Source organism: Chiloscyllium plagiosum, chromosome 31 (genome assembly GCF_004010195.1).
Source record: "Chiloscyllium plagiosum isolate BGI_BamShark_2017 chromosome 31, ASM401019v2, whole genome shotgun sequence".
NCBI classification, from domain to species: Eukaryota; Metazoa; Chordata; class Chondrichthyes; order Orectolobiformes; family Hemiscylliidae; genus Chiloscyllium; species Chiloscyllium plagiosum.
Window position 1 is genome coordinate 22,077,733 of NC_057740.1, and position 22,621 is coordinate 22,100,353.

The 22,621-nt window shown below is 38.1% G+C and overlaps 1 protein-coding gene across 18 annotated transcripts in view; it reads left to right on the plus strand.

The window, feature by feature from the left end:
* Positions 1-22,621, plus strand: part of LOC122565310 (protein unc-13 homolog A) — a 428,982-nt gene that overhangs the window by 146,246 nt on the left and 260,115 nt on the right. For all 18 annotated transcript variants that reach the window (XM_043721144.1, XM_043721135.1, XM_043721136.1 and 15 more), the window contains 4 exons: positions 8,908-9,025; positions 11,230-11,353; positions 16,676-16,749; positions 17,957-18,008. In XM_043721144.1, the coding sequence (XP_043577079.1) occupies positions 8,908-9,025; positions 11,230-11,353; positions 16,676-16,749; positions 17,957-18,008 (368 nt within the window). The remainder of the gene's footprint in view (positions 1-8,907; positions 9,026-11,229; positions 11,354-16,675; positions 16,750-17,956; positions 18,009-22,621) is intronic.

The window sequence follows — 22,621 nt, forward strand, 5'->3', positions numbered from 1 at the left end:
CCAATAGCACCTTCCAAATTTGTGACCTCTACCACCTAGAAGACCAATTATTGCAGATGCACGGGAACATCACCACTTGCAATTTTTCTCTAAGTCTCTCTGTCTGACAAATCACCATCCTTCCACTATCACTGGGTTGAAATCCTGACACTCACATTCCTAATAACACTTTGGTTGTCCTTGCATCCTATGGATTGCAATAGTTCAATGAGGTTGTTCACCACCACCTTCTACAGAGTAATTAGAAATAGGCTGGTCTAGCCAATGACACTCTCACTCTATCAATTAATAAAAAAATGAGGTTGGAGTAATTAGAGAGGAGAACTTTGACAAAATACAGGAAGTTAAACATGCAGATTGGGCATGAAAGTAGTAAATGAAGTAGTAAGTTGGTACATTTTGGTTGTAAGTGTAGGTAAGTCACAATCTTGGAAAATGTTTCAAATGCCAACCTTCGTTTGTATTTATTTTGTGTTTTTACTATAATATGAAGTGGAGAAGATTTGTTGTGCCAATGCACTATGAATACGCATTATGGCGTTTGCCAGTCAAACTTTACTTTGAACATTTACTCAATCAGACCTTCAAACTTTGCCCTGCCTGCAAAGATTTCCTAGTTGTATAAACTTGTAAGATTAGACTATGGTTTAATCTTGTGATTTGAGGTTTTTGGTTTCTGTAAAATAGTTAAATGTGAAATAGTTAAAAGTTCCTGTGATTCAGGGTTTGATTTGCTCATGTCCAACTTTGGAAAATACTGTGTGATTTAATTGAGGGCTGAATTGATAAAATGCATAAAATTTGTCTCTCAATTGTTTTCCATTGGCCATATTGGGAAATGGCTAGTGTCAAGAGTGTTGTGCTTGAAAAGCACAGCAGGTCAGGCAGCATCCGAGGTGTAGGAGAATCGACGTTCATCAAGCTCATTCCTGATGAAGGGCTTATACCCGAAATATTGATTCTCCTACTCCTCTGATGCTGCCTGATCTGCTGTGCTTTTCCAACATCACACTTTCAACTCTGATCTTCACCATCTGGAGTCCTCACTTTCTCCTCCCTGGGAAATGGGTAGCCAAGGTTGCCTAATGTTTGGGAAGGAATAGTGGAATAACAGGGTGAGAAGAAGTCAACACCATTGTTTTGAAAGAAATACTTCCTTTCTGGTGTTTTATTCACAATTCAATTTGTTCTATTCACAATGAAACTTGTGGTGTCGTTATCAATTGTCAATAACTTTTTTTGAGGCACAAACTGCAAAGGTATCAGGCACTTCTCATAAGTTGGGGCGATATTTAGATTTGGAAAGGGGAAATGCAAATCTATCTGGGAAAGGAAAACACAAGGTACATATCCTTGTATGTCTACTGCTAAAAAGATATTGTGTATGGACATGGTCTTATAAACAGGAGATGATGCAAACCATTATCTGGTGTCATGACTCAAACCTAATATACTGTATACAATGTTCTTTTTATAAGAGATGGAAAATTAATATGCTAGAATTCTTGCTAATTGAAGTTTGTGAGAACATTTAAAAGATCAATTCTTTATTCAAATTTTGACAGTCCAAACGATTAGGAGAATAAACAAAATATTTGAGCTTGAATCTTTACTCCCATGTCTGGAGTGCAGTGTCAGAAAGAATTACAGATTGGCAAACCTGGCAAGGAAATTTCCTCAAATAGGTAAGTTTTGCCTCAAGGGTACAGGTGTTACTGTGATTGGGTTTGCTGCCCTGGAATGATTGGTACAGAGGGGGGTGGTGGAGGAGGCCTGTGTTAATTGAATAAAATTAAATTCTAAGTGTCTATTTATGAATTCATTATGTCTTTAAAAAAAGTCACCCATGTTTTGCTTTCTTCAACTTGTTTAATCTTTGGATAGAATATTTTAAAATAACAGCCAGTCCTTGCTGCTGACCCCTCTGCTCCCTTCTCCTCATGAAACCCCTCCCACCATTACTGAACTCTGATTTGGGCTGTTTCTCAATCCTGGTCTCTGCGAGATGATGTTCGGGCAGGAGCCACTGCCTTTCCAGGTCTCTGACTGACCAATAGCTCCTGGATCAGCAAATCCTTTTATGTTAGTCTGTATGACATGAAGCCCACAGAGAGTGAAACCCACCCAGTCATTCCCCTCTTCTATTATAGAGGTTTTTAGCAACTAGGAGAAAGTGAGTACTGTAGATGCTAGAGATCAGAGTTGAAAAGGATGGCGGTCCTCTCTTTGGATGCTGCCTGATCTGATGTGCTTTACTGGCACCACTGTTTTCGATTCTCTATCATGGAGATCTTGGACGATAGAATGTGGGAGAGGTAGACCAAGGTCCTTGAGTCCTTAGAAAAGAATAAAACTCCCAGAAGTGATTGCTTACTGGCCAAGTTACACTCTGCTCTATGGATCTTGATTGGCCAGGACCTGCTGGAGGTGTACAGCAGAATGCTTCTGTCAAGTGCCATGTGCAAATCCATGAGGAAAGATAGCATCACCCTCATCTACAAGTGGAAGGGGGATAGGGCGGAAACTGGATTAAATTCACTGCTGAATGCAGACCACAAAATCATGACTAAAGTCATCACCAACTGGGCCAAATCTACTCTTGGACCCGTGCTTCATCCAGACCAAACCAATGCTTATCGGGCAGGATGATTGCTGAGAGCCTTGCACGCCTCAGGGATATGACCGCCTACATGCAGGACAGTGGGGTGGATGCCTGCCTCATCAGCCTTGACCAGGAGAAGGCCTTTGACAGGATATTGCACACCTACATGTGGGATGTGCTCTCCAAAATGGGCTTTGGGGAGGGAATTCAAAACTGGGTCTGACTGCTCTACACCAATATCGTCAGTGCTGTCTCAACCAAGGGGTAGGAATCTGAAAGCTTTCCGATCAGATCTGGAGTTAGGCAGGGCTGCCCACTCTTTCCTGCCTTATTTGTGTTGTATCGAGCCTTTTGCTGTGTCCATCAGGAAGGATGCGAGCCTGAGAGGGGTGACTATACTAGAGTGGAAGCCTGCTGGTCAAAGCCTTCCTGGACATGGCCAGTGTCGCCATTTTCTGCTTGGAGCCACTGTCAGTGTGCAAACTTATGAGCATCTACAACCAGTTCTAACTGGCTTCGGGAGGCAAGAGTGAGGCTGTGTTCTCTGGGAACTGGGCCAACCAATCCTTTATCCCTTAACGATCAGGAAAGATTATCTGAAGGCGCTGGGAATCTGATCTGGAGGGCTGGGGCATGTGTAAAATCTTGAGAGGAGCGAATTGCCAAGGTGAAGCAGAAACCTGATCTCCATTGCAGGTAACAACCTGGTCCTCGGGTGTGAGGTACTCTCTGTTGTTATACATGGCGCAGGTCTGGTCCATTCTCCAAAACTCTACTATTGCAGTCACCCGAGCCATCTCCTACTTCATCTGGAAGTCTGAGATGGACTGTATTTGCTGGGACTCCATGTACAAAACTGGGTATATTGTTGTTGACTTCATCTCTGCCAACCCACCCACACAATATTGCCATCCTCGTAATGGCCAACTTTGTGTGTGGCTGCATCAAGCTGTGTGTAGACCCTTGGTATGCAAACACCAAGTGTCACTATGTACTGAGGTTCTACCTGTATCCAGTCTTGCAAAGGATGGGACTGACTTTGTTGTCGCAGAACAATCCAAGTAGTTGGACTGTTCCATGCCACCTGTCTCACATGGAGGAGGTTTTAAAGAGAAACATCTTTGACCTAAATTCATCAAGATGTAGTCAGCACGTAACATCCTCGAGACCTTGCAGGATAAAGAGAGTGTGGACCCTGTCGCATAGTTCCCTGAGCAGACTGTCAAAGTCATTTGGCAGAATGCCTCATCACCAGAACTTTCCAAAAAACGCAGGACTTTGCTTGGATGGTGGTGAGAAGGGCACTAAGATCTTTCATGTATGCCTGGTCAGTCTGTGCCACTGCATGCTGTCCTTGAAGCGCTGAGGGACGGTTTGAGAATGTCGCATATCTCCTTCTGAAAGGTGCCTTTGTAAAGGAAGTCTGGAGAGAGATGCAGTTGTTTTTGTCATGATTTGTCCCAAATAACTCCAAAACACAGCATTCTGTGTTCTACATTCTGTTACCTGGATTGCACACACCGAGAAAACATTGCCTGCATTGGAGGACCATCAACCTGGTGAAAGATGCTCTTTAGTCTGCTTGAAACCTGTTGGCCTTAGAGAAAGTGTTGCAAACTGGCACATTCCAAGTTCCAGCACTATCTGCTGAGGGATGGACTATAGCTTGGGGCAGCTGCTGGCAAGGTGTGGTGGAGAAAGACCACTGTCTGAGGTCTTTCTGCTGAAGTTAAATGGGGATCTGTTCAGTTATCGGACCCTCCTGGTGCCTCAAATAAATGTAAATATAGTTTTGTATCTGTAAGAGATGTCTTTTGGTTTGTTTGGAGGGAGTCAACAATAATGTTTGTTTGTTTCCTTGATGTGCTACTGTACAGAATCTGTGGCGATGCTGCTCCTTTAACAAGGTTAGATTGTCCTTGGTTTCTTTTCTCGAGGGGTCATAAATACATAGATTGCAATGTGTCTTGTTTGGATGGGATTTAGGGCCAATTTTATTATAGCTAACAGATACTGCCTCAGACAAAAGGCTTTCAAGTTTAAAAAACAAACTTGTACCATGAGAGGGGAGTGGGCAGTTCTCCCAGCTCAGCTTTTCTCCAGTTTGATTTAGTTTGGTTTGGTTTTAGGAAGCAGTCAGTTTTTTGAGGCTGCTGCCCGAAGAAACAGTTCCATGCTAATTCCGCCTCTGTCTGACATCTCTCCTGTAAGAACCAATGTTTGATTTTATCTTTTTTTGCTAAGGGGCTGTTTATGGGGATGATGAAAGTATTTGGGGAATAGTATCATTAAGTTGCAATAGAGTCGATTGGGTTTTTAAATAGTTGTTATCTATATTCTGTTTTCTTTTGTTTGTGTCGAGAGTGTGATGCTGGAAAAGCACAACAGGTCAAGCAGCATCCAAGGAGCAGGAGTATTGACATTTTGGGCATAAGCCCTTCATCAGAAATGATATCTTTTGTTTGTGTTTTTTTTGGTAATCTTGCAAATAAATTCTGTTTTATTTAAAGGTGGTTGGGCCAGCTGCATCACTCCTGGAATATCCACTATATATCCAGTTAAGACAACTAGAAAAGTTAGGGTCTGGACTACCTTATTGAGATGTTTTGAGGAGTGTCTGCCTGGTCCATAACAAATCAAACTGCATTTGTGACTATATATTTTTTTACACATAAGGTATATTTTGAAATAAAAAGATTTGTCAGTAGTTCCTGGTAGGTAGAATTCCGACTGTCAGGGGTTATTCACCTAAAAAAGACCTGCCAGTGACTACTCAAGGTTGAATAGTATTTATCACTGGGAGGACCACCCAGAAGAGACATCCTGTGTCTCTGACTACCTCTCCAGCTGAGGTATGAGACCACCAACACATCCACAAAATCCAACCCGCATATAAATTCAATAATTTGATACCTATACTTCAAAGTTGAGTTTTTAGATACTGGTACTGTTACCACAGGGACAACTGAGAATATTGATTTTCTTACACATTTTAATGCAGTAAATAGAAAACAGCTGTTTCTTTAGTTCATGGATGAGAAGATATTAAAGAATTCTTGTGTAGAATACATTATAAGGTGTGAGGATACCAGAGGAAGAAATGTTTGTATCTCTCCTGAATGTATATATGTTTGAAGTACATGATAATTCAGTGAAAAGTGAATAGTTGGGCTAATTTTGGATTGTTCATGCAAAATACCAGCACAGATGCAATTGACTTAATTAACTGCTTCTGTGTTGTACAATTTTATAGTTGAGAGTATAGTGCTGGAAAAGCACAACAGGTCAGGGATCATCCGAGGAACAGGAGAATTGACGTTTTGGGCATAAGCCCTTCATTAGGGCTTTCCTGATGAATGGCTTATGCCTGAAACGCTGATTCTCCTGCTCCTTGTATGCTGCCTGACCTGCTGTGCTTTTCCAGCACTACACTCTTGACTCTGATCTCCGGCATCTGTAATTTTCAATTTCTCTTTGTACAATTTTATAGTCCAATCATTGTATCTCATTTCCTTGGTAATTAATGTAGTGTGCATATTTTTATGCTTGTGATAAAATAGACTTTTAGTTTTCAACTTCCATCATTTGACTTTAATAACTAGGACCTTTCGTGGACAAGAAACAAAAATTGCTGACTTAAGATGGCCAATGTCATTATCTGACCATGTTGAACTAAATTTATATTAAACCTTCAATAAGCAAGATCCAGTTTGAACTAAAATTAATGTGTCATCAGAATAACTGAAAACCAATCGCTCAGATCTGTATCTCCTACTCGATTTCTAAAAGTTCCACTTATTAGTATGGAAGGTCTGTCTGTAGATTATCCATTATTGGGGCAGTTGTGGGTGGGATGGTTGAATAAAATAAAATTAGCTACACTTCATGTTTGGATTTCAGTATCTCAAGCAACAGCTTTTGAGCAGAGCAGAGAAAAATGATTTAGCAGAACTAGGTCTCTCTCTCTCTCTCTACATATTTCACCACAGCCAGAGAATGCAAACCAACAAATAAATAACTGGAACCAAAAGAGAAAATGCTGGAAAATCTCAGCAGGTCTGGCAGCATCTGTAAGGAGAGAAAAGAGCTGACGTTTCGAGTCTAACTGACCCTTTGTCAAAGCTAAAAAAAGGGGAGAAATAGGGAGGTATTTATACGAGGCTGAGAGAAGGTGAGTCATGGCTTCAGAAGCAAAGGTAGCAATAAAGAGATGATAATGAAAGTGCATAGAGAGATTATAGGGAGATTAGGAGCTGTGAATGACCAAGGCTGAAGCCAGTGCTGTGTAACAAAATGGAGCGAGAGAAAGAGAGACAATCAAGAAATAAGAGGTACAGAACAGTGAAAAAAAAATTTAAAAAGATAAATAAAATAAATGAAATAAAATTATCTGAAGTTGTTGAATTCAGTGTTGAGACCGGCAGGCTGTAACGTGCCTAATTGGAAGATGAGATGCTGTTCCTCTAGTTTACGTTGAGCTTCACTGGAACACTGCAGCAGGCCAAGGACAGACATATGGGCATGGGAGCAGGATTGTGTGTTTTCTATTTTGCCTCTGCTTCACCCCTCCCCCCCCATCCCCCACATATTTTGTCACACAGCACTGGCTTCAGCCTTGGTCATTCACAGCTCCTAATCTCCCTATAATCTCTCTATGCACTGTCATTATCATCTTTTTATTGCTACCTTTGCTTCTGGAGCCATGACTCACTTTCTCTCAGCCTCGTATAAATACCTCCCTATTTCTCCCCTTTTTTTAGCTTTGACAAAGGGTCAGTTAGACTCGAAACATCAGCTCTTTTCTCTCCTTACAGATGCTGCCAGACCTGCTGAGATTTTCCAGCATTTTCTTTTTTGGTTTCAGATTCCAGCATCCGTAGTAATTTGCTTTATTAAATAAATAACTGGTCTTGGATTAAATTGAGCACCTCCAAGTCTCTAAGGACCGAAACTGTATATTCTGATCTTCCTTTATGTATCATGCGCTCTCCTTTTTTAAACATTATGCCTGAGTGTGTGCTTGATGCTGCATTTTATTTTTCTTGGATTTAGCATGTGCTTTTTCTTTCACTCAAGATTTTTGAGAGGTGTATTTTTTGTCTTGGTTGATTTTATGAAGACAGGTTGATTCAGGTGCTGAGCGATCTGCTCAAAGCCAATAAAATAAACAGCTTGTGAGGCCTTGGGTTTTTCTTTACAAATTGGAACAATAGAAGATTTATAAAATTATGAGGGGCATGGATAGGGTGAATAGACAAGGTAATTTTCCTGGGATTGGGGGTGAGATTGGGGGAGAGAGTCCAAAGTGAGAGGGGCATAGGTTTAAGGTGAGAGGGGAAAGATTTAAAAAGGACGTTGGGGCAACTGTTTCACTCAGAAGTTGGTGCATGTGTAGAATGAATTGCTAAAGGAAATGGTAGAGGCTGGAACAATGACAAAATTTAAAAGGCATCTGGATGGGTTATGAATAGGATGAATAGGAAGGATTTAGAAGGAAATGGGCCAAATGTTGGCAAATGGGACTAGATTAATTTAGGATGTGTGGTTGGCATAGATGAATTGGACTGAAGGGTCTATTTCTGTGCTATGTAACTCTGTGACTCTATATGCAGCCTAAATGGGTGAAGTTACTCTCCCATAGAATGAGAATTTTTAGTTTTAGCTTTCAGCAGTTGCTGGGATCTTGAAGCTAGATGTGAAAGTTCTTCTTCCTTTCTGTTACTAGAATTGCATGTCAGACAATTCATTTTACTGAATTTGTCTTTGCCAAGAGTGTGTTTTTGGGATTACTATATTGAACAGTTAATTAGTAAGTAATACATTTGTTAAGCATTTTTATCGAGTTACAGTTAAGCTAATTTTCTTTTATCTTTATTTTGTCTGCATTTTAGCAACATTGTAAAAGTCAAGTGTGTTTTACTTAAAGCTGAGTTGTTTGACCAATCAAATTGTATCTGGAGTGCAACATCTTGCATTTCCCTTTTAAAATAAGAAACTAACTATTTTCTTAATATATTTTGAGGGGTTTTGGTCTGGTCCATACCTTATAGCCAACTGAAAGTGACAAAAATAGGGGAGGTGATTCACTCATCCTCATCTGATAGTACTAATATTTATCAAGTGAACAAGTTATTGTTCATGATAAAGAAACTAAATGTGTTGTATATCTCTAATTCTCTAAGCTTTGTTACAATGACTTATCAGGCCAGCTCACTCCTAGGATTTTAGTCTACATTCTTATTTTTATAAAGTATATATGCATTTTTCAGTGGTTGCAAGTGACCGCTTTATTTGTTGTTGTTTAGTGAAATCAACCGTTTGGACCTTGGTTTAACTGTTGAAGTGTGGAGCAAAGGATTGATCTGGGACACAATGGTCGGTACCGTATGGATCCCTTTACGAAGCATACGACAGTCAAATGAGGTAAGCAGTGAATTTGCTGTTAATATTTGATTGTTGAATGGTGTGTTTCGATAATTTACCAAGATGGAATATTAAAAAAAACAATTTGACTTCACATTGCATCTTTAGTATCAATGTTGAGCAATTCACGTTATGGCTTTAAATTGGTTTGGATGGAGACTTTGAAGGAAGTAATCTAACTTCTTCTGGTTCCAGTTATCTGACTGACTGTAATTTCTTAGCATATGTAAAGTGAAATTATCTTGGACTTATTTCATAGTTGTAGTGTAAATGCTAATGCTAGCTCCCGAAATAGTCAATAACTAAAGTATCACTCTATTAATCTAAACATGTAAGTGTATTTTTGAATTAAAGGACCTTTATGATGACAATGGTTTTTAGTACTCCAATTGTTGATGATATTTTAGAGTTTGTGTTATCAGATCTTTAAATGTTGAGTGTCTAATTTCATTCACCTGTTAACCTTTTTTTCATTTAACAAGTTACAGTGTGTTTCCTGGGAATTCAGCATAATTGTTTGTTTGATGTAGACATGGTATGTCTGTACATTATAATGTATCTTATTCTAACATTAGTTCAGTGTATCTTCTGGGGGATATTGAAAAGCAACGTTCACTTCCACTGTGCCAGGTGTCTAAATAGTATTGAAAATTTTAAAATATTGTGCTGAATTCTGCTGTTGCTGAAACTTTCTCTGCTATTTTATAAGTTTATTGGTTAATTCTTAAAATAATTGCATGACAGAAGTAATGGAGTATTGTTTTGCTGTCAGCATATATTATTACCAAATAGGGGGAATTCTTGTTTAAATGTTAACATGATAGCAGCAGCTTAATTCTTTAAGAAGTTTAATTTTCACAGAAATTAAATGTAAATTATAAACATAATTTTGGTACAGTAATGTATAAGCAATTCTATCGCTTGTGAATGAGACCATTCATTATTAATGCTTATTGAGTTTGTAATTTATTTTGTTCATGATTAATCATGGTAAGGTTTTCCTTATATTCTGCGGCTTGTAGCATTGGAAGTTGGGTTGAAGCTGGATAGCTCTTCATGATGTGGACACAATGTAGTGATTAGCCTTTTGGTGGCCTTTTTATTTATGATTTAAACGACAACATGCTTGTAATTCCTTCGCCTGGTGAAGGTATTCGTGATCTACATTCTTAAACCATTAAACTTTGTATGGTGAAGACAATTCAATCATGCCTTAGGGAATTTGAGGGTTTTGACCCAGTGGTGATAGACAAACAGTGACATTTTTCCAAGTCAGGGTAGTAATAAATTAAAGTTGTTGTATTCCCATGTACCTGCTGCCCTAATCTTTGTGGTTAGGTAGGTTACTGGAGTCTTAATTTATTTTTGAGGGTGTTGCTGAGAGTGGACTGGGGAGGTGTGAAATATGGGATTGGAAGAAGCATCCTTACTCTTTGTGGCTATATTCTTTCCCCAGTCTAGTCTCTAGCTGTTTACTTTATTCAGATTAATCCGTGTTCTTTGCTTCCTGTTATAATAATTGGGTATTTATTTATTTTATTAAACACTACTTTTGTGCAGAACCACTTGAAATTTATTGGCTTTGTCTTTCACTACTTTGAATTATCTTAATGTCACCACTTGATTTAATGTAGTTTCTGAGTTTATCTTTTCAATTCATGTACTAACATGGAGATCTGTATTATGCCCCTTGTCAGTTATCATCATCTGATGGTGTCCAAGTTACTCTTGTCTTTTCTTATTGCTCACTCTCTTCCTATTAATCATTCTTTTTGAACTGCTTACGGGATTCATATAACTCCTTTGTGTATAGACCATTTTTTTTTTTAAAAAGTGAGCAATTACATTTTTTGATAAATTAATGATAATGAGTTAATGATAAAGAGTTTACATAGATGATGATCTGATATTTGTGATTTAGGTTGAACATTCTTTCATTGGCTCTGCAATTTTTGGAAAGGTTGAATGCACACTTAGCTGTTTGTATTTTTGTTAGTTGTATCAGTGGTCTTGCTTATAAACAATATAATTTACTGACTCAACTATCTATAGCCAATAAAAGAGGCACATCTTTTCTTCCTCAGTACACTCTGTAACTTCAATACTGTATGTTGGATTCATTCAAAACTAAACTATAGCTTCCTTTTCTGTGTTTGTTCATCTTTCTCTTTTTCAATCACTTTCTTTGCTCTTTCTATTTGAAGGAGGGACCTGGTGAATGGCTGACTCTTGACTCAGAGGTTATAATGACAGATAATGAAATCTGTGGAACAAAAGACCCAACATTTCACAGGATTTTGTTGGATACTCGATTTGAGTTACCACTTGGTAGGTTTTGACTGAGCTTTGGATTATTTTTTTTCCCCAGTTTTATTAGGGTCCACTTCTAATTATTGGTGTTCAGATGACTACAAAGGGTGGTGTTTATGTATTAAAGCAATAATAAAAATTCTGCAAACTACTTTTGTTATCTGGAGTACATATTGTTTGAAATTGTGAAACCTAATGGTTGTTCTCACTATGACGTTCATCCTTTTACTGTCTGTTCAAAGTATTTAATAACTTTACTGAATGAATCAAATTATTTCTTTCACTGCTACTTTGCATTTGTTTGTTTCTTCTACAACCTTGTATCTATATAAGTTCCTTCTATGGGAAAATATTTCCATGGCCATAATTGCTCTGCCTTGGTACCTATGATTGATAAAATTTAAAACCAATGCATTATGCTATGTTTGATTATGATTAAAGATGAAAATGTAATCCTGAGGATACAGAATATTAGTTGGTGGTGTTACACCTCACTGGGGTAGCACACTTGAAATTAAGGCTTGACTTTCCTGGAGTTGTCACATAAGTTAATTTTGTCAAAGTATGCAAGTTCCACAATTTACATGTCCGATTAACTCAGCTTCACAGAAAACATGAGCCAAATTTCTGTGTTTAACGAGAGCTATATTTATGACAAATAAATAGATTCTAACCTCAAGTAAACAACTATGAACTATTGACATATACCTCTACTCGTTAAAGCTCTTGCCCCCTACAGAAACATAAATGCAGGCAGACAGACTGACACCAAAAGAATTGGCGTTCTGGATGGGTGGAAAATATATACTGTGGAACCTGTTCATTGGCACTGGTCTTTAGAAAGTATTTGGTATGTTTCCAAAGTCCTTTAGTTCTGAGTTTCTGTTTTGGGTTGACATTCATTATTTATTAATCTAGCTAGTATGTATACTCTGGGGAGGATTGTGTTTTGCCAATAATTAAAGAAAGTTAATGCAAAAACAAAACACTGTGGATGCTGGCAATCTGAAATCCATACAGAAAATGCTGCGAGCAGTCAGGACAGTATGTATGGAGGGAAGAACAGTAATGTTACAAGTAGAATCATACGATCCCCACAATGGAAGCAGGCCATTCTGCCCATTGAGTTGACACCAACCCTCTGAACAGCATCCCACCCAGACTCATCTTCCCTCATTCAAAAACCCTGCATTTCCCACAGCTAATCCACCTAGCCTGCACATATAGGCAATTTAGCATGTCCAATCCACCTTACCTGCACATTTATAGACTGTGAGAGGAAACTTACACAGACACAGGGAGAATGTGCAAGCTCCACACAGACAGTTGCCCAACGATGGAACTGAACTGGGTCCCTGGTGCTGTGAGGTAGCTATGCTAACCACTGATCCACCAATGGCATGTAGTGAACCTTTCATCAGAGTTGGAAAAATATCTGAATTCTGTTGGAAGTGGACTGTTTAAGTGGAAGGGAGAAGAAATGGCTACTGTTCGAACTGTGAGAAAAGTCATAGTTTTGGGCATTTCTGTCCAGGTGTATAGGAATTAGTTAATTTTTAATAATGTGTTGAAAAATATTACTATTTCTGTTACCTTGCTCAGTTATGAATGTTATTTTACAAGTTGAAGCAGAGTCCTCATGTTTACTTTTGTAAATAGAGATCCATTGCGTCACATGGTATCAGTTATCTGTAAGATTAATACTACCCTCACAGGTTGCTTTTATTGCATAATATTTTTTTCCAAACTTTTTTCTGAGCTTGTAAAGTTAATTACTTAAAGAGTTTATTTACGTCGGAATGTCATGAAAGCACCAGACTGGAATGTTTTAACAACTGTTAAGAACTGAACAGTTCAGAATTACATTTTTAGAACAAAAGTAGAGCAAGGATGATTGCTATTGGTCAACAAAATCACTTTCACTACATTAAGTTCTGCTGATGAGTATAATGCATACATAATCATAATTAAACTTCACTGAAGGTACTGATTATTATGGACAGAATTTATCATCGATACTTTTTTATGTAGTTGCAAAATTTTCTACATTATACATAAATACTCAATCTTTTCAGCTCATTGAGGGGGAGAAAAATCAAGTAAATATTGTCATTGTGAAATATAGCTGTTGTTTGGGACTAATGCATTACAGCTGTTCAGTCAATAATCCAACCTGGACATCTATACTTTTATGGGTTGGCGGGTGGTAGAGGGTGGGGAAGTCAATTGGTCAGCGTTCAAACTGAAACACCACTTTTCACAATGGAATAACATTCTTGTAATGCAATTTGCACATGGAGCACGTTTTACAATAAAGATGACTGACCAATTTTCTCATTTCAACTACACTGCAAATCAGGGATGTGGTTTGGACATTACAGGCACTCCACAGAATAGCAAATACAGGAAGACACGATTGTTCTCCATTTAATTTGGTTGGCTTAATTGTCATTTGCAATTCTTGATCATTTACTAACCATAAGTAAGTGAATTTAAAGAGGTATAAAAAGAAACCTTATTTCATTAACTGCTCATCAAAAAAAACTTTTGGAGACTAATTTGAAGATCAAACATGGTAAATGTATGTGAAAAAACAGTAAATTTAGAACCATTTTGAAGCTGACAACACCACCTTTGTAGTTGGTTGGTGGTGGGAGATTGTGGGGAAAATGGGTATGTGGTGTGGAAGAGAAGTGATAATTGGGTTTCAAACAAGATTTATCACCCAGATGTAATTATCTGTTGACATTACACTTATTATTGAAACTAACTTTGGAGCCCGATTTTTGTTTTTGTGCAGACAGAGAGGCCTTGGTGAAATCTAAGCTGAACATAAATGAGCAGGTTATATTTGAACAAATGCCACCTGATAGCACTATTTATTTTTCCCCACCCTCGCCCGAATTACTTTGCTGTTGATCAAGAATACACTGATATGCTGTTAATTAACCGAGCTTTTTGTGGATGGGTGAAACCTTGACAATTGTCCATCTTGCTGGATGGATGCTAGTGTTATAGCTGTTCTGGAACAGTTGATAGGATCTAGGCCAGTTCTGGAGATCAAGTGTTCAGTACTATTGTTAGAACGTTGTCAAAGTTCATAGCCTTTGCAGTATCCAGTGTCTTCAGCTGTTTGTTCAGTGTATGATCCATATAGTATTAGCAATTTCATCTGAAAAGTGATAAAAGTGCTTCAGCCTTGTCTCATGCACTGATGTGCAGAGTTCCACCATCATTAGGAATGGGGATATTTGTGAAACTTCATTCCCCTGATAGTTCTTTAATTGTCCTCCATCATTTGCTAATGTATGTAACAGGATGGTAGAACTTACATCTGACTTATTGGTTGTGATCTACTTGGCGCTGCCTACCTCTCACTTCTTTTGCCTTTTGGCATGCAAGAGGTCCTGTGATGTAGCTTTACCAGGTTGACCCCTCATTTGTAAATGTCTAGTTCTGCTCTTGAAATGCTCTTCCAAACCAGTTGATGCCCTGGCTTGATAGTGATGATCAAGGAGGGGGATATGCCAGGCTATAAGATTACAGATTGTGGTTGAATACAATTCCATTGCAGCTGATAGTCCACAGTGCCTCAAGGCTCAGTTTTGAGTCACTCGAAATGTTCAAAACTGTCCTGTTTAGTATGGTGGTAATGCCACGCAACACAAATACAGCATTTCATTTCCACAAGGAGCATATGCTGTTTGACCAATAATGTACTAGACAAGTACATCTTCCATAGTTAGGTTAGGTATAAGTTAAGTAGGTTTTTCTGTCTTAGTTCCTTCAGCACATGTTACAGTCCTAGTCTCATCAACATATCCTTTATTTCTCAGCCAGCTTAGAGTAGTGGTGCTATTGAGCTTTGATAATTTTGATAATTGACATTAAAGTCCATCACCCAGAGTACATTCTGTGCCCTTGGCACCCTAAATGCTGCTTCAAAATGGTACTCAACATGCAGTATGGTTCATGAACTGAGGTGGGCATGATATGTAGTACTAATCAGGAGGTTCCTTATTGATACTTGACCTGATGTCAAGAGATTTCAAGAGTTGATATTTGAGAACACCCAGGGCAACCCATTTCCAATTGTATCTCTCAGTGCTGTCACATCTGGTGGTTCAGTTCTGCCAGTGGATAGGATGTACAGGGCTGGTGGTGGTGGTGGGGTCGTGGCCATGGTCGGTTAAATATGATACATTGAATATGACGAAGATAGGCTTAACTGGTCTGTGGAACAGCTCTCCCAATTTTGGCACAATGGCTGCTGGTATCTAGGTTGATGTCAGATGGTGCATTCATTCCTTTTAGATTTTGTAGTGGTTTGATACAACTGTGTGGCTAGTCAGGCGATTTTAGATGACTTTTAAGAAACCTCTTCAAATTAAAGAAGGATGGCAAAAGATCTTCCCTGGGGACAAGAGCAAACAAAATTTTATAATAATAATGACATGACTTTTTTTTAAAGTTGAGGTTTATTAATCAGATTTAAATTCTACTAGCTACCATGCTGGGGTTTGAACCCCTATCCCCAGAACATTAGCTTGGGCCTCTGGATTACCAGTTCAGTGACATTATCATTATGCCATAGACTCTCCTCGTGTCATTTCTGCACACCCCATCTTATATAACATCTTTGAAACAAAACCTCTACACACATCCATTGTCTCAGTTCCAAGTCCAACATTACAGTGTTTTATCTGAGCATTTTGTGCCAACTCTTGGTCTACTCTGTCAAATTCCAGTAGCAGCCCTAGCTGGCACTTTGCTACATTGTGTTTGAAAAAAATTGATGGAAAAATTAGCAGAACTTGAATGCCAAGCTTGAACTGGGCTTGTTTCTACTAATAATTTTACAATTTAAAAACAAGTTCATGATTTATATAAAATAGCATTTGTAATCCATACAAAACCTCTGAACTTCGTACAAAATTTAGGTAACAAAAAAAAAATGAAATGCATCTCAAAGAATTGCAACCGTTTTGGTTCTCCACCCAAGCACTTCTGTAATACTGATGGATAAAATAGTCAAATGAAGAATTGAACCTATTACCATAAGTTCATGGGGAAAAAACAAAATGTTTTCTTCATAGCCAGCATTGAGCTTAAAACTCTGTACTGACTACAATGAAATTATTGAGTTGTCATGATATGATTTGACTATATTTGGTTTAATTATCAGATTTTAATAAGAGTTGAATTTTAATCCACTTTTTACATTGCATTTCAATAGCTAATAGCAGTATTTAACTTTGTTGAATTATTTTGAATTATTATAGAGATTTACAAAGAACAATTTCTTCAAATATACTTGAAAGTTTGTACTTGCCATTGCAGATATCCCTGAAGAGGAGGCACGTTACTGGGCCAAAAAATTGGAACAACTGAATGCAATGAGGGATCATGATGATGTAAGTGTTAAACATAGTGCAGTTGAAATTACAGATATGATCGCTATATGTATTATTATTCACTTGAAACTCATGCTATAGAACTCCTCTGTGCAAATAAATTGGGCAAAGTTTGGAATATTAGAAATTTAGATGTTTCTTTAAACACATACCCAGCATGACAGGCAGATTCATAATCAGTGTACAGGTGATCAAGTTTAAGTTTTTGGTTTGGATAGTGTTCTCCAATTTGGACTTTTAAAACTGTATGGCAGAATTTTAAAAAATATTTTATATTTCAAGAACAAACAATATTTTATCACTTTGGCAACCCTAATCCTTGACATTACATTCTTGACATGACTTTGAAGGTTCAAGAAAAAATGTTCCTCCTTTGGATTGAACTGTTATGTCATTCTGTTACGAGACATTACCACACCATTATTCCTATTGCCAATCAGTGTTTACTGCTGTAATAGACTAAATTGTCCAGCAGTACATAAGTGCAGTTACTCCTTCACAGTCTGTGCTATAACAGATCCCCCTTGATAGGTTGAACATTGAAATAAATTCAATGCATGATGCTGGAGTACTTTTCCTTGAGTTTTCTACCAAATATCCAACAAAGTAGGGCTAGTGCTTGCAGGAGTAAGTAAATTTTTAACTGAGCTAATTACTGCCAAACAACCTAGCTGACTTTGGAAATATAATTTCACATTTGTGAGCACTTGATTCTTCAGAAGTTACTTCATGCTTTTTATTTTAAAAAGTCTGTTTTCTGTATTTCCCAAAATTTAATTTGTTTTGTGCATGATTGACTCTAATTCATATTTCGTACTTTATGCTTCATGTTTATGATTCTGTGAATCACAGTGACAATGCATCAATCTCTTGGGTTGAAAAACCTTGTCCTGTTCTCTCATCACAACTGAGGGCCCCACAACCAACTGGATATGTAATTGGAGCAAATTTCTCCTCAAAGGCCTGCAATTTTTTTGGCCAGCTGTCAGCAAGATGAATACCAGTCACTGTTGACTGTAATGTTGCCTAGTCGATTACCACAAAATGTGGGCTATGTATGGCTGACGGCCATTTTATGCTGAATGCCCTGAGCCATTACAGAATGTGGCATGTTATGAAAGACCTTCAAGTGTTCAATGCTTTACTGCTATTAAGTTGATGTATGTGTAATATTGAGGTTTGATTATACAATCTTCTTTAAAATTAGTTTGTTTTCCAAGAAGAGGAGAGACCTTTACCTGTTCCAGGTTCGCAATGTTGTAAGTATATCTGAATATCAAAGTTATCTGAAAGTCTAGTTATTCATTTACAGAAAAAATCTGAATAATTTTAGCTAAGAGAATTCTGCACTCTACTTCATTAAAATCAAAATGTGTTGTTTCGTTATGATTGATGTATGTATGCGTGTAATACAATAACTAATTAATATAGGACTTTTAATTACTCTGTACTAATTAATAATCAAAATAATTATGAATAAGTTGTTTATTTATTCTAAGGCCATTGAATTACTTGAGAACTAATTGACACCACTATAATTGACTGTTAGGACCACTGGTTTTACAGTGATTGAACAGTGCCAGTTTGTGATTTATTATTTAATTTAATAAATAATTTCTTATCTTACCATTGATATAACACATATAATGATCTAGTGCCCAAGTAACTTGGGATCTGAATAGCCTGATTCACTATTAGCAAGTGTACTCCATTTGTAAAGATATTCTGATTAATATGTAGACACGTAAGCAATCATACATGATACTAATACTTTAAAGGACCCTATAAAACTCTAGTAGTGCAATGGCTACATTCTGATATGTTGGGAAAAAGAAGGTAATGATGCTCATTTAATGAGCTGATGCAGACAGAATAGGTTGAATGACTGACTGCTTTTTACACCGTAACACTTATCTTAGATTACTTACAGTGTGGAAACAGGCCCTTTGGCCCAACAAGTCCACACTGACCCACCGAAGCGCAACCCACCCAGACCCATTCCCCTATATTTACCCCTTCACCTAACACGACGGGCAATTTAGCATGGCCAATTCACCTAACCTGCACGTTTTTGGATTGTGGGAGGAAACCGGAGCACCCGGAGGAAACCCACACAGACACGGGGAGAATGTGCAAACTCCACGCAGAGAGTCGCCTGAGGCAGGAATTGAACCAGGTCTCTGGCGCTGTGAGGCAGTATTGCTAACCACTGTGCCACCGTGTCGCCCACAAATTTTGGGATTCTGTGATAATTTACAGTGCAATTGTGTGTCATGCTGTGACAAAAACAAGAACAAATCAGAAATTGTTGGAAAATCTCAGTAGGCCTGGTGGAGATAAAGCAGAGTTAAAGTTTTGGATCCAGTGACCCTTCTTCAGAACCCATTCTGAATCAGTACATGAATCAAGGGATACAAGGAATAGGCAGAAAAGTGAATGTGAGAAATGTCAAATCAGCCAAGATCCTACTGAAATAGAGGAGCAAACTTAGGGGTGGAATAGCCTACTCCTGTTCCTATTTCTTATGGTCTTATTGATATAAATACATTAATGAATGTCTTTCAAGAAGAGATTTAACCATTTATAACTTCAGAATTGAGTTCTAAATGCAGTTCTCCAAAATCTTTCCAGTTAATAGCTCTGTGACAAGGAATCACTTGCAGGATAACACTTTAATTGGCATCATCAAATTAATGTTTAGGAGTTTTAATTAGTCTGTGCTGGTTCTAACAGGGCATTCCAGCTGAAATCAAGAACCTATCTATCCAAGCCTTAAATATACACAAGGACTCTGCGCCAACAGTGCACTGTTGCATGAAGCTCCAAAGACACTCATCCCTTTGAGAGAAGAAATTCCTTGTCTTAGTCTTAAATATACAGTCCTTTATTCTGAGACAATGCCCTCTGGTCCTAGATTCTCTCATGAGGGAACCATCCTCTCAGTATTTACCCTGCTGAGCCGATTAAGAATACTAAATGTTTCAATGAGGTCACTTCTCAATGGAGTTTGGAAAAGTGAGCAGAGTCCCAATCTGCTTAGACTTTGCTCTTGATAATTCCTACATACTGAGGATCCACCTAATGAACCTTTTATAAACTGTCTTCAATGAAATTATATCTTTCTTTAAAAAGGGGGATCAAAACTGCTCATAGTACTCCAGATGTAATCTCACCAGCACCTTGTACAGTTGCACTAAGAGTTCCTACTCTTATACTTCAATTCACTTGAAATAAGGGCTAACATTCCATTAACTTTCCTGATTATCTGTCACACCTGCATGCTAGCTTTATGTTTTGTGCACAAGTACCCCCAATCCCTTTGTGTTGCAACTTTCTGCCTTATTTGTAAAAGACAAATCTGATATTTAGATGGGACAGGAAGGAAAATGAAGTGTTTATCAGAAATATCACATTTTGACTAGAATACCAATGATTGTATTTGTACAATTGCATCTTTTAATGTAAAGAACTGCTTTACAAGTAGGTGTAAGAAAATGGATATAGAGCCAGAAACACGCAAAACTACAAGGGGTATATTGAAGAGTTAATACATTTTTAAAAATTATCTGGTGAAGGGACAGCAGAGAGATGGAGGGACAAAACTCCAGAGTGTAGGACTTGAAAGATCTGGTTGACCAAGGTCAAAAGATTTACAGATGGAGATTTTAAATATCATGTGCTGGGTGAATGGAAGCCAGTGTGAATTAGCTAAGGAAGGATAATGGGGACTACTTGGTAACATAGAACAGTAAGGGAAAAAGCTTGCACAAGCTAATATTTAATAGATTGACAATGTTAAGCAAGAAGAATAATGATATGATTCATTTTGGAGATGATGATACACCTGCAAGAATTTCAGCAGAAGAACGGAGATATGGGAGGGAAAACAGGTAGTGTTGCAGTGGTGGAAGTAAGTATTTTTGTTGAGGGAAGAGATGTGACTTTTAAAACTGAGCTTAGGATCCAGAATGTAGCCAAAATCATAAATGGAAGAGTAATTAAGCCGGCTAATAGTCAGAGGTAATGAACTGGAGTTCATGGTGAGGGCCAAAGGGCAGTGAACTTTGTCTTCCCAATGATCTGCAATGATGTGCTATATCCAAGATCTGATATTCTGTTAACATGGGGGAATTTGATGATTTGATAGAAGTGGTGTTGAGGTAGAGCTGTTTATTGTCACCAAATGTCTGCAACCTGGTCCTGTTCCTAATGCTTCTGAAAAGCAGTATGTATATTGGAGCAGTTTGAGTCAAGGTTGTGTTTTTAGAGTACCTTGAACAACAAGTTATGGGTGGCACGGTGGCTCAGTGGTTAGCACTGCTGCCTCACAGCACCAGGGTCCCAGGTTCGATTCCAGCTGCAGGCAACTATCTGTGTGGAGTTTGCACGTTCTCCTTGTGTCTGTGTGGGTTTCCTCCGGGTGCTCTGGTTTCCTCCCACAGTGGCCAAATTGCCCATAGTGTTAAGTGCATTAGTCAGAGGGAAATGGGTCTGGGTGGGTTACCCTTTGGAGGTTTGGTTTGGACTTGTTGGGCCAAAGGGCCTGTTTCCACACTGTAGAAAATCTAATCTAATCAAATATGAAGGAAGTGTAGATAATTAGTAGAACTATGCTCATAGTATTTGGATGTTAGTAATAAAACTGTGCTAGGGTTGTCACATGGTGCTGATTGTGAAAGATGAGGTTTATATAATGGAATAAAGTCAAATTTGAAGTTATCTAGTACTAGTATCTAGTTAGTATCTAGTATCTAGTACTAACTTGATTTAATAGATGCATTATTTTTCTCTTTTGGATTCACTGTTGTGTAGGCCACATCTTTTTACTTTATAGGTTTTAAATTGTTTATTCATCTGCTGATGTTTAGTTATTATTTAAAATTGGAGTCCACATCATTGGATTTAGTGGATCATATTACAAGACAAATGACAACAACTGCAAACAGATCAAGATATGAAAGCGATGTAAATTACAACTTTTTAACTTAATATTTATAAATACCTTCTCAAGTACAACAGCAGCTTACATAAACAGGCAGAATACCTTTCCATTCCTGATGAACGGCTTTTACCTGAAACGTCGATTTTCCTCCTCCTTGGATGCTGCCTAACCTGCTGTGCTTTTCCAGCACCACACTCTTGACTCTAATCTCCAGTATCTGCAGTACTCGCTTTTGGCTAGAACACCTTTCCAAACTGACTGCTTTTTATCTGTTTATATGGGAGTCCAATTTTACTATCTCCTTGTGACTTGACCCAGAATTTGTTCCTGTTATACTTGTACCTGGTCAAACTCTTCAGATTGTAGTAAATAAACACTTAATGTGATAAGGCTAGTTACAAATCATTTAGCTGCTTTATTTAATTCAAAGCAAGATGAATGCACAGAACAGCCATAAGACTGAATTCACAGAATTTGTTTTGTACTTGAAAAAGATCATACAATAATACAAAATAATAAGCATTCTATTACAACGATATCTGATGGTGATCCTCTTGGTTGGACTTGGAAGGAAGCACCACAGTTAGCAAGAGCACAAAATGGACGCTTGGTTAGGGCTTCAATGTCTGTGACCAGAGTGTCTCAGGAGCAGCACAATGATGAGTCCTGAGGACATACCTGCAGATTGAGCTTGTAAATAGTGTGAAAACCTGCATGAGGAAAAGTCTACCTGACATTATCCTTTCCCACCTACTTGTCACAGATGCAACTGTCTGTGACCATATTTTTAGGAGTGATTGCTGCAGAGTTCTTGTAGTAATAAAGTCTCATCATCACACTCCAGATGTGTAGCACCGCAAATGTCCAAAATTCTATACATTTAGAATAGATCAGTTTAAAGTTGCACATCTATGTAAGTGCTTTGGACCA